At 52.0% G+C, this 12,401-nt stretch overlaps 1 protein-coding gene across 1 annotated transcript in view; it reads right to left on the reverse strand.

Annotated features, from left to right (window-relative positions):
• The window catches only part of CSMD2 (CUB and Sushi multiple domains 2), a 439,963-nt gene that overhangs the window by 181,554 nt on the left and 246,008 nt on the right, over positions 1–12,401 (reverse strand). The window contains exons 11-12 of the mRNA XM_064172682.1: positions 9,754–9,875; positions 1,226–1,329 (exon numbers count right to left, since the gene is read on the reverse strand). Coding sequence (XP_064028752.1) covers positions 1,226–1,329; positions 9,754–9,875 — 226 coding nt within the window. The remainder of the gene's footprint in view (positions 1–1,225; positions 1,330–9,753; positions 9,876–12,401) is intronic.

The raw sequence follows: 12,401 nt of genomic DNA on the forward strand, positions 1-12,401 counted from the left end.
CCCAACCTCATAAACCCTAAACTGCCTCAAAGAAACAGCCTGAGGTGGGAAGCACTGCTCCAGGAAGGCCTGGAAGGAAAAGAGAACTATCTACAACTTCCCCTCTGCTGAAGAAACCTCCACAGAACAACCTAGCTCCAAAGGGAAGGGTACAAAGGAAGGGGACCAATTCTCAGCCTCCAAGCATCTGTCACCCTCCAGACATCCCTTTACACCCTGCCTCAGGAGGTCACTCCAGGATTATGGATTTGCAGCCACTGCCCATGCACAGCACAGGAGAGAGAGATCCAAATACTTCTCAGCTTCTGTCAGATTTGCATCCAAACTTCAATCTTGCTCATCCAAACTTCAATCCTGCTTATCCAAACTTCAATCCTGCTCATCCAAACTTCAATCTTGCTCATCCAAACTTCAGTCCTGCTCATCCAAACTTCAATCCTGCTCATCCAAACTTCAATCCTGCTCATCCAAAATTCAATCCTGCTCATCCAAACTTCAATCCTGCTCATCCAAACTTCAGTCCTGCTCATCCAAACTTCAGTCCTGCTCATCCAAACTTCAATCTTGCTCATCCAAACTTCAATCCTGCTCATCCAAACTACAATCCTGCTCATCCAAACTTCAGTCCTGCTCATCCAAACTTCAGTCCTGCTCATCCAAACTTCAATCTTGCTCATCCAAACTACAATCCTGCTCATCCAAACTTCAATCTTGCTCATCCAAACTTCAATCTTGCTCATCCAAACTTCAATCCTGCTCATCCAAACTTCAACCCTGCTCATCCAAACTTCAATCCTGCTCATCCAAACTTCAACCCTGCTCATCCAAACTTCAATCCTGCTCATCCAAACTTCAATCTTGCTCACCCAAACTTCAATCCTGCTCACCTCCTGGGCAGCCTCAGCCTCTCTCTAAGGGGCTCCAAGCAAAGGGCAGCTGGAGAGAAGCAAATCAAAGAGGGAAGAACCTTTCTGTCAGCTGAAGCCTGAGAGGAGGTGATGAGGGAAGACCACACCAAGAGCAGTCAGCTCCACCAAACAGCACAGAAACCATCCAGTGAGGTACAGCAGCAGGCTGGGATGGGTTGGAGGCGGGGTGGGGGGAGAAGAGGGAGGAGAGCAGGGGAGGATGATGAGGACTTCTTCATCCCAACACACCAGCTCCATCCCAGCAAGCAAGCCTCGAGCTGTGGGTAGGTGCCAGGGACAAAGGGGATGCTACTTACACGTAAAGCACAGTTTTCTGGTCTCCGACTTGGCCTCCATCCCCCACTGTCAGAGTGTCATATCCTCTCTCTAGTTCAAATTCTTCAAAGGTGAGTTTGATAACCTGGCAAAGATGCAGCATGTTAATAGGGAGGCACTGCCAATGCAGCCAGCACAGCCTTGGCTTGCTTAGTTACCTGCCTGTCTCTCCAGGAGCGATTTAGAAGAGCATTCCTACCTTCAGGACATCACCAGAGGTGTCTGTCCTCACTGTTTAGAGCTCTGGAGTGCTTATTTGCAGACAGGTTGAGCTCTGGCTGAAATTCCCTCTGCTTCACTTACTGATTTCCTAGATGATTTTATGGCTCAAGATCTGTGTGTTGGAATTCCAGCAGGTTTTGGGGTTTGTTTGGCTTCCCTCCCCCACCCCCATCAGTCCCATTTCTTTCCTGAACCTGAGGTTATGGGGATAGGGTTGAACGTGGACACAGGCAGCATCTCTGCTACACATGGAGCAAAGCAAGAAGAGTTTGCCTTTGGCTCTGTGTTGTTGACTTGAGCAGCTTGGTCTAGTGGAAGGTGTCTCCCAATGCCAGAGGTTTGGAGCTAAATGATCTTCAAGGCTCCTTCCAACCCAACCCATTCCATGAATCTATGGTCAAAGTCCCCTTGGTTTTGGAAGCTTCTGCCAGACCAAGAGAGGTTTTATGTCCATTACCTCGGGGGTAGCTGGAGGAAACTGCCTCAAGCTGTCTGCAAACACCTTCACCTTCACATCTGTCCATGGTTGTGTGCTTTCTCCTGCTCTAGCAAACCTTCTACCCCCACTTGATGTAGGCACCACTTCATTTAGGCACCACTTGACTTAGGCACAACTTGATTTAGGCACCAGTTCATTTAGGTACCACTTGATTTAGGCACCAGTTTATTCAGGTACCACTTGATTTAGGCACTAGTTCATTTAGGCACCATTGATTTAGGTACCACTTGATTTAGGCATCACTTAATTTAGGCACCACTTGATTTAGGCACAACTTGATTTAGGCACCAGCTCATTTAAGGACCACTTGATTTAGGCACCAGTTCGTTTAGGTACCACTTGATTTAGGCATCACTTAATTTAGGCACCACTTGATTTAGGCATCACTTAATTTAGGCACCACTTGATTTAGGCACAACTTGATTTAGGCACCAGTTCATTTAGGGACCACTTGATTTAGGCACCAGTTCATTTAAGGACCACTTGATTTAGGCACCAGTTCATTTAAGGACTGCTTGATTTAGGCACCACTTGATTTAGGCACCACTTGATTTAAGGTCCATTTGATTTAGGCACCACTTGATTTAAGGGCCACTTGATTTAGGCACCAGTTCATTTAGGCACCACTTGATTTAAGATCCATTTGATTTAGGCACCACTTGATTTAGGCACCAGTTCATTCAGGCACCATTGATTTAGGCACCAGTTCATTTAGGGACCACTTGATTTAGGCACCATTTCATTTAAGGACCACTTGATTTAGGCACCAGTAGATTTAGGTACCAGTTCATTCAGACACCACTTGATTTATGCAGCCCTTACATATCACTTAGGACCACCAGTCCCATGGAAGTAGAGAGTTTCCCCCACTCTTAGCTGCTCTTGAACCTCTTAGAATCACAGAACTCTTTTGCTTGGGGAAGACCTCTAAGATGATTGAGTCCAACCATCAACCTACCTTACTCTCAGAGAACTGAAAAGTACAAAGTGACTTCAGGGTCAAAGGTCTTGAGCAGGCCAAATAAATAGCACAGGCTGAGAGCTTAGCTGGCAGGAGTGCTTTGCATCCATGAAGAAGAAATCAAGAGCAGATTTATTTCTCACAGCCTTTTATCTGCCTGGATCATAGAATCAAAGAATGGTTTGGCTTGGAAGGGACCTCCAAAGGTCATCCAATCCAACCCCCTCTGCACTCAGCAGGAGCAGCCTTGACTAGATCAGGATGCTCAGAGCCCTGTAGAGCCTCACCTTGAGTATCCCCAAGGATGGGGCTTCAACCACCTCCCTGGGCAACCTGTCCCAGTGTTCCACCACCCTCATGGTAAAGGGACCCAGGGAAGCACATAAATACTTGGATGCACTCAGCCCTTTGCTCCTGTGCCTGTAAACAGAGTCAGTTCCCTAACGTTGAACAGCTCCAGTGGCCAGTTTTGGTTTCAGACTTCAGTTTGCTGTGTCACACAGCACAGAAGTGACCCAATGCATTTTAACAAGGAGGACCTAGCTGTGTGCCAAGGGCCAGAGACACACAATGCCACCCTGCACCTCCTGACCTGGGGTAAGGAAGCAAAGGCACAGGAAAAACTAAAACCTTTGTCTTGTCCTGTCTTGCTTTTTCTAAAGGCAGCATCCCCTGCCAGACCTGCAGCATGGCAGCACTCACAGAATCAGGCAGGGTTGGAAGGGACCACAAGGAGCAGCCAGTTCCAACCCCCCCTGCCATGCCCAGGGACACCCTACCCTAGAGCAGGCTGCACACAGCCTCACACAGCCTGGCCTCAAACACCTCCAGCCATGGGGCCTCAACCACCTCCCTGGGCAACCCATTCCAGCCTCTCACCACTCTCCTGCTCAACAACTTCCTCCTCACCTCCAGCCTCACTCTCCCCACCTCCACCTTTGCTCCATTCCCCCCACTCCTGACACTCCCTCACACCCTCAAAAGTCCCTCCACAGCTTTTTTGGAGCCCCCTTCAGATCCTGGCAGGCCACAAGAAGGTCCCCTGGGAGCCTCCTCTGCTCCAGCCTGCACAGCCCCAACTCTTTCAGGCTGTGCTCACAGCAGAGCTGCTGCAGCCTCTGAGCATCCTCCTGGCCCTGCTCTGGACACTCTCCAGCATCTCCACAGCCCTCTTGTCCCAGGGGCTCCAGAGCTGGATGCAGGACTCCAGGTGGGGTCTCAGCAGAGCAGAGCAGAGGGGGAGAATCCCCTCCCTGGCCCTGCTGGCCACACTTCTGCTGCTGCAGCCCAGGCTCTGGTTGCTTTCTGGGCTGCAAGTGCACACTGCTGGCTGCTGTTGAGCTTCTGGCCCAGCAGCACCCCCAAGTCCCTCTCCTCAGGGCTGCTCACAGTCATGGAACTCTTTTGGTTGGAAAAGACCTTGAAGATCACATCCAGCCATTTATCTGTCAAGTCTGCTGCTAAACCTTGTTCCTCAGCACCACCTCTCTGTGGCTTTTAAACACCTCCAGGGATGGGGATTCAACCACTCCTCAATCACTGGGGGATAAAGGGCCCAGAGGGAAATCCAACCATGAGCTGTGTTGTGTTCAGTGTGAGCAAGCCTCTTAGGCTCATAGGGAGGCTCCAGAAAGCTGACATTGCCCTGTCAAAACCACTCAACTTCAACCCCCTCAGCTAAGGCTCTTCAGCCAGTCAGTGCTCTTCTCGAGGTGCTGGAAGTTCTGGTGGCCCCAGCACAAAGACACAGAGCTGCTGGAGAGAGTCCAGAGGAGGCTACAAAGATGAGCCAAGGGTTGGAGCAGCTCTGCTGTGAGGACAGGTTGAGGGAGCTGGGGGTGTGCAGCCTGGAGAAGGTTCTGGAGGGACCTTAGAGATGGCTTCCAGCAGCTGAAGGGTTTCTACAGGAAGGCTGCAGAGGGACTGTTCATGAGGGTGTCTGAGACAGGGCAAGGGGGAATGGTTTGAGAGCAGGGCTAGGCTGGAGCTGAGGAAGAAACTCCTCAGTAGGAGGGTGGTGAGACTCTGGAACTGGCTGCCCAGGGAGGCTGTGGCTGCCTCCTCCCTGGGGGTGTTCAAGGCCAGGCTGGATGAAACCTTGAGCAGCTGAGCCTAGCTGAGAGGTGTCCCTGCCCACAGCAGGGGCAGCCGGAGACGATCCTTGAGGTCTCTTCCAACCTGAGCCACTCTATGAGTCCATTCCCAGCTCAGACTACCTATCACCTGCTCTCACATCAATGCCATTAAGGCTTCTCAATCAGACAGAAACCCAAACTGCACCCCTGAAAGCAGGGCATTACCCAAACCCATCCCCAGGGTCAAGCTGTGCTACCTCCCCAGAAGTTTGGAAGCAGGAATACCAAACTGGGGTCCTGTGCAGGTCATTATTAAGGCATGCAGGGATGGACTGATGCAATGAACAGAGCAGCACACAGCATCAGCTGAGCCAGCCAAGTAAACTGCCTCCTGAGGAGCCTGACCCTCATTAAACAACTAATTACGTTCCAGTGTACTCAGGACTAACCTCCTGGCACAGGAACAGGATGCTGGATATAATATTTATTTGTCTGGTTGCCTCTTTTGCTTCCCTCCCTCCCCTCTCCCCTTCTCTTGCCTTCTTCTGGTGCCCTGGGAGCTGAACGTTATTGAAGGACTCATTAAGCAACAAGAGACCTCCCAGCACACACCAAAAGAGGGATGCCACCAAACCTCCTTCTTGGCTTTCTGTTGGGGTTTTTTCAGCTGCTGAAGTGACAGGAAGCAACCAGCAAAGTCAAGGAAACAGTTTGGAATGTGAGAGGCAAAAGGATGTGGAGTGCAGGCACATTCACAGCGGGAGGAGAGCAAACCCATCCACTGCTGACTCTCCTCCTGCACTTACATCCAAATGCTTCACAAGCTGGAGGTTGCTCCTTCTCCCCCCTCCCCTTCTGCCCAGTCTCCAGCAGCTATGTCCACTCAGCCCCTGGAGGGGTCCTTCTCTCCCCACCGCTGCCACCAGGAGCTTGGGCAGAGCCGGATTAGGCTCAGCTAAGCTGCAGGTGAGAGTAACCCCTGGAGAAACCTCAACCAGGAACATCCACTGTGAGGAGGAGGCTCAGAAATAGCTTCCATGCAAATTCACCAATTATCACCTGCATCTCTCAGCTCCCAAGGGATATTTCTTTTCCCCTGGTGTGGCTGAACTTAATGCCCATGGATAAAAAAAAACCCCAACCCTACCCTGCACATCCTCCAGCTACAAATTGATGTCAGCTTCCATATAGGTAACCCTTCCAAGCTGTCAGCTGAGGAGCACTCTGCCCTGAGTGGTGTTCAGGTAGGGCTTCTGAGCAAGCTTGGAGGGGATTCTGAAGCTGAGTGAAGTTGGCTCCCAGTCCTGCTCCAAACACAGAACAGATGACTTGCAAATGAGGTCTAAATCCAGCTTGGTGGAGTTCCCATCGCTCATATTCAAAGCTTCAGAGCACAGGACCTGATCCAAAGACCACTCCAGCCAATAAAAAGGTTACCCCTGACTTGAGCAAGCTGCAGCTCAGGCCCACCATGGCTTCTTAGTGATTTTGTAACTCCACTCTTTTACATGCATCTGCATCTATTCACCCTCAGCCCTGCCCTCTGCCACGGCGAGAGCAGCCCCTGGTGTGCCAAGGAAGTGCCAGGAAAGGAGGGGAATTGTCCCCTTCAAGGCTGTGCTGGAAGGAAGGAAGATCTTTGGGTGTGCTTCCCAGAAGCAGCACTTAGAGGACTTGTTAGGTAGGAAAAGCAGTGTCTGAGCCAAGGCAGTGCCAGGCAGAGAGGTGAATTGTCCCCTTCAAGGCTGTGCTGGAAGGAAGGAAGGAAGGAAGGAAGGAAGGAAGGAAGGAAGGAAGGAAGGAAGGAAGGAAGGAAGGAAGGAAGGAAGGAAGGAAGGTAAATAGATCTTTGAGTGTGCTTCCCAGAAGCAGCACTTGGAGGACTTGTTAGGCAGGAAAAGGAGGAGGAGAGGAGAGGAGGAGGAGAGGGAGAGGAGAGGGAGAGGAGAGGGAGAGGAGAGGGAGAGGAGAGGGAGAGGAGAGGGAGAGGAGAGGGAGAGGAGAGGGAGAGGAGAGGGAGAGGAGAGGGAGAGGAGAGGGAGAGGAGAGGGAGAGGAGAGGGAGAGGAGAGGGAGAGGAGAGGGAGAGGAGAGGAGAGGCTGGCAGAACACAAAAGGAACCAAGCTGAAGGTTAGACTCCACAGAACCACACAACTCTTGAGGCTGGAAGAGACTGTTCATAGAGTCCTAGCATGGTTTAGGCTGGAAGGGAGCACAGAGCTCATCTGCTCCAACCTCTCTGCCACCTCTCAGCTAGGAAGTTCAACAGTATGAGGGTGGAGGCAGCCTGGAATAGGTTGCCTAAGGAGGCTGTGGATGCCTCCTCCCTGGAGGTGTTCAAGGCTCAGACCTTGAGCAGCTGGATCCCTGCCCATGGTGGGGAGAGCAAGCCTATGAGTGCAGCAGACATCACCACTGTCTCCTTTTCACAGCCTGTAATCTAAGTCTTCTCACCACAACACTCCAGCCAGGCTCAAACTAGCACAGGGAGGTTGGAGCAGATGAGCTCTGAGGTTCCCTTCCAACCTGAGCTGTTCCATGGCAGAGAACTGTTTTAGATACACACAGCAAACAGGGGTTGATGTTCTCTAAAGGACAAGGATGGCCATGCCTAAAGCTGGACTCCCCCAGAGCACAGCCCCAGGTGCTGCTGCATTGCTTAAGCTGCCCAAGCAGCAGCAGTGGCTGCCCGAGGGGCTGCAGGCTGGAGAGCACAGCTGGCACTGCAGCAGTAACAGCTGCTGCTCCGGGGGGGCTCTCCTCTGCTTGCACATTACCCTGATGGAGCAGAACCTCCTGGGCCTGATCACCCTGCAAATTACTGCCAATAGGTCAGCACCCACAGAACATCCTGGCCCCACACTCCAGCTGCCCAAATCTGGGCCCTTGCTGGAGTCCTGCACAGCCAAACCAGGACATCCCCTGGCTGAGATGCCCAGCTGGTGGCAGCTCCTGGGACAGCCCCTGGCTGAGATGCCCAGCTGGTGGCAGCTCCTGGGACACTCACTGGCTGAAATGCCCAGTGGTGGCAGCTCCTGGGACAGCCCCTGGCTGAGATGCCCAGCTGGTGGCAGCTCCTGGGACACCCCCTGGCTGAAATGCCCAGTGGTGGCAGCTCCTGGGACAGCCCCTGGCTGAGATGCCCACTGGTGGCAGCTCCTGGGCTACTCCCTGGCTGAGATGCCCACTGGTGGCAGCTCCTGGGCTACTCCCTGGCTGAGATGCCCAGCTGGTGGCAGCTCCTGGGACAGCCCCTGGCTGAGATGCCCAGCTGGTGGCAGCTCCTGGGACAGCCCCTGGCTGAGATGCCCAGCTGGTGGCAGCTCCTGGGACACCCCCTGGCTGAGATGCCCACTGGTGGTAGCTCCTGGGACAGCCCCTGGCTGAGATGCCCACTGGTGGCAGCTCCTGGGACAGCCACTGGTTGTGCCACTGGCACATGGGGATGCTCCTTGTTAAAATCACAACCTGCCAGCCAGCTGCACTTATCAAAGGCTTGAAGTGAGGGCAATGAGGAGAGAGAAGCACAACTCAAGAGGCTCTCAGGCAGCCCCTGCTCAAGCTGCCCTGCCATGGGTGAGTGCTCCAGAGGGATGCAAAGAGCTGGAGGGGACAGCACAAGATGCCATCCCATCCGTGGCACAAGCAGGCTACAACTGCAGATCCTTGCCAGCATTGCTACAAAGCAGAAGGATTCCTGTCAACAGATGAGGCTCTGGGATGCTGCCACAGCTGTGAGATGCCTTCCTTGGGCCAGCAGCAGGAGGCAGAGTGCCAAAGCACAGAACTGTCCAGAGGCAAGGACCAAGGCAGAAGTGACACAGCAAGTGCAGGAGCTTGGTGCCTTTGGCGTGCAAGATTGGCTCAGGAGCTGGTGGAGATGCTGTCAGCAGGAGCCCAGACACTGAAATGAATGAAGGTTGTTGTCTCCTGAGAGCAGGAGGGGAGTACCAGCCCAGAAAGTGTGTTTTGAGCTGCAGAGCAAAGCAGTTTCTGGTTTTGTGTTCTCACAGGGATCTGGAGGAGAGGAGCAGGCTGAGTTTGCAGTGCTGGAGAACAAAAGCTGTGAGGCATTGAAGGCTGCCAGTGGCAAATGGAGAGGCCTGGATCTTACAAGGCCAGGGCAGGCCAGCCTGGTTCCCTGCACCACCACTGACACCAGCCTTGAATGGCACAGGCAGAGCAGGGGGGACAAAAATGTCCCCAGCAACCTGCCCTCTTCAAACCTCAGTGAACACACACAGGACTTGGTCAGGAGCACACAGCACTTCACCAACAGCAGGAGATGGAACCATGCCTCCCTCCTCTGCTGCCCTCTGCCCTTCAGGGGGCTGACAGCCTCAGTTAGGTGCCAGCTGCTGAGCAAAACCTCAGCATCCCTGGCACAGTTCTCCTGCCCCAACCCAGGGCTGGCTTAACGAGATGCTCTGCAAAGCTCTTTGGCATTTCCCCCCCTCCCCATTTGCAGCAAGATATCAAAGAGGCTTCGATTAAAAAGCACTAAATGCACTTTCAGTTACAGCCTTGAACAAGATGAGTTTGCAGCAGGGAAGGAATCTGATGTGCTGGGGGCTCTGAAGATCAGCTGAGAAGGAGCTGAAGGGAGGAGATAGAGTGCGGGGAGTTAGAGCGCTAGGCACAAAAGCCTGCCCAGCTAAACATCAGAGTGCTCCTGTCTGAGGGGCACAGCTCCACAGCATCTCAAGCAAGGCCCTGAAGGGCTGAGAGGGAGAATGCCTGCCTGAGACCTACCTTGGCTGGGTTGAGGGCAGTGATGACCCAGACGCAGTAGGCGTTGTTGTCGTACTGGACAGGGTAGTTGGGAGAGGTGATCACCCCGCTGGGACCACGCAGGTACATGTCACACATCCTGGCTGTGAAGAGGGAGAGAAGACAGGTGTGAGAGGGAGCTCTCTGCTTGCCCATGCCCACGGTGGTCTTTGTTTAAGGAGAGATGCAGACCTGATGGATGTGATGGGGGGTGAAAAGTTGGGGCTGTGTTGTTCTCAACGGCCAAAAGCTTCCCCTTCTGAGCCATGCAGCAGAGAGGAGTATCTGTGCAGGGGCCAGTCTGGTGAAGAGAGGACTGAGAGGGGACTTGATAAAGGTTTATAAGTATCTGAGGGCTGGCCAGGAGCGGGGGACAGGCTCTGCTCTCTGATCCCTGGGATAGGACAAGCAGCAATGGGTGTAAGTTGCAGTACAGGAGGCTCTGCCTCAGCATAAGGGGGAACTTCTTGCCTGTTAGGGTCCCAGAGCCCTGGCACAGGCTGCCCAGAGAGGTTGTGGAGTCTCCTCCTCTGGAGCCTTTCCAGGACTGTCTGGATGTGTTCCTGTGTGACCTGAGTTAGATTGTGTGGTCCTGTTCTGGCAGGGGGTTGGACTGGGTGAGCTCTTTGGGTCCCTTCCAACCCCTAACCTCTGATCCTGTGCAGGGGCTCGCTGAGGATTCCACCACCTCCAGAGAGGTTGTGGAGTCTCCTTCTCTGGAGCCTTCCCAGGCCTGTCTGGATGTGTTCCTGTGTGATCTGTGTTAGATAGGATAGTCAGCCCCCTGCTCTGGCAGGGGGGTTGGACTGGATGATCTCTTTGGGTCCCTTCCAACCCCTTACATCCTGTGAGCCTGTGACTTGTAGAGAGAGGATGAGAAGGAATGGATTGAAGCTGGAAGAGGAGAGATTGAGACTGGAGAGTAGGAATTCTTGACAGTGAGAGTGGGAACACACTGGCACAGGATGCCCAGAGAGACACTGGCACAGGATGCCCAAGGAGACACTGGAACAAGGTGCCCAGGAAGGTTGTGGATGTCCCTCCCTGGAGATGTTCAAGGCCAGGCTGGGATGGAGCCTTGAGCTACCTGTTCTAGAGGGAGGTGTCCCTGCCCATGGCAAGGGGGTTGGACCTGGATGATCCTGAAGGTCCCTTCCAACCCAACCCATTCTATCAATTCACCTCCTCCTGGTGCCTCCAATTCTCATCACAAATAGACATAGAGATATTTAGCAGAGCAAAAAATCCTCTTGTCTTGTAATGAGAGGAGAAGGAGGGATGGGTTTAAAGTGGCAGAGGGGAGATAGAAACTGGGATGCTAGGATGAAGTTGTTTGCAGTGAGGGTGAGGAGACACTGGCACAGGTTGCCCAGGGAGGTTGTGGAGCACAGAAGCACAGAATGTGATCAAAGATCACATTCTGTGCTTCTGTGCTCCACAACCTCCCTGGAGGTGATCAAAGCCAGGCTGGGATGAAGCCCTGAACCACCTGCTCCAGTGGGAGGTATCCCTGCCCATAGCAGATGATCTTTAAGGTCCCTTCCAACCTATTCTATGAATCTATGATTTGATGTGTGGTGAACAGAGGAGCAAAGAGTTCCCAGGGGCTATCAAACAGATGCAGCACCAGACCCAAGCAACAGCAACCCTTCTTCCAGTGCTCAGACTGATTCCTTTCTTTGACTGCATTAAAGCCCTCAAAGAAATCACTTTCATGGCCCAGGACAATGAATCACAGAATCAACCAGGCTGGGAGAGAAATCAACTGCAAGGAAGATAACAGGTAAAGAGGCCCCAGAAAAACCTCATTTCCTTTATCACTGCAGGTCAAAAACTCACTTGCCCAGCAAGTATTTATCAGGGGAGTGCTGACTTCATTCTGATGGAGCTCAGGACCACGATGGCAGCTCAGCTGCCTCCCTTTAGAAGTAAACCACATCCCAGGTAAAGCAGAAGCTGCAAAGTGCTTAAGCAGGGAAATTTCTGCCTGTGGTATCCCTTTGATGAAATATTTAACTAGAGAAATGTGAGGAGCAGTGTCCTGGTTTTGTAACTGCTTCTGCTATTGTGATGGAGCCTTCACATTCCATTTCTCTCACATCTCAAAGGAGTCAAGATTTGCACATCTGGCACCTGCAAGGCTTTTTTTTCCTCCCCCTCTCCCTCCCATCCCTTCCAAACAGCAGTAAGAATAATCAGAACCAAACTGTGTCAGTGCACAGGAATAAGAGGAGCTGTGAAGAGGCTCAGGAAGGAGTTGAAGGCATCTGGCCACGATGCTTAAACCTCATTCCTTTTGCCCTCTCCACTGTGACTATATCCTGGAGTCTGTTACTTGTGTCCCATCCTAAATTAGAGGTTAAAAAAGGTTAAATCTCATTATTCCCATTTTAAATTAGAGGGGGAAAATAAAAGGTTAAATCTCATCATTCCCATTTTAAACTATAGGAGGGAAAATAAAAGGTTAAATCTCTTTATTCCCATTTTAAACTATAGGAGGGAAAATAAAAGGTTAAATCTCTTTATTCCCATTTTAAATTATAGGAGGGAAAATAAAAGGTTAAATCTCTTTATTCCCATTTTAAACTATAGGAGGGAAAATAAAAGGTTAAATCTCTTTATTCCCATTT

Source organism: Pogoniulus pusillus, chromosome 37 (assembly GCF_015220805.1).
Source record: "Pogoniulus pusillus isolate bPogPus1 chromosome 37, bPogPus1.pri, whole genome shotgun sequence".
In the NCBI taxonomy this organism is placed as follows: Eukaryota; Metazoa; Chordata; class Aves; order Piciformes; family Lybiidae; genus Pogoniulus; species Pogoniulus pusillus.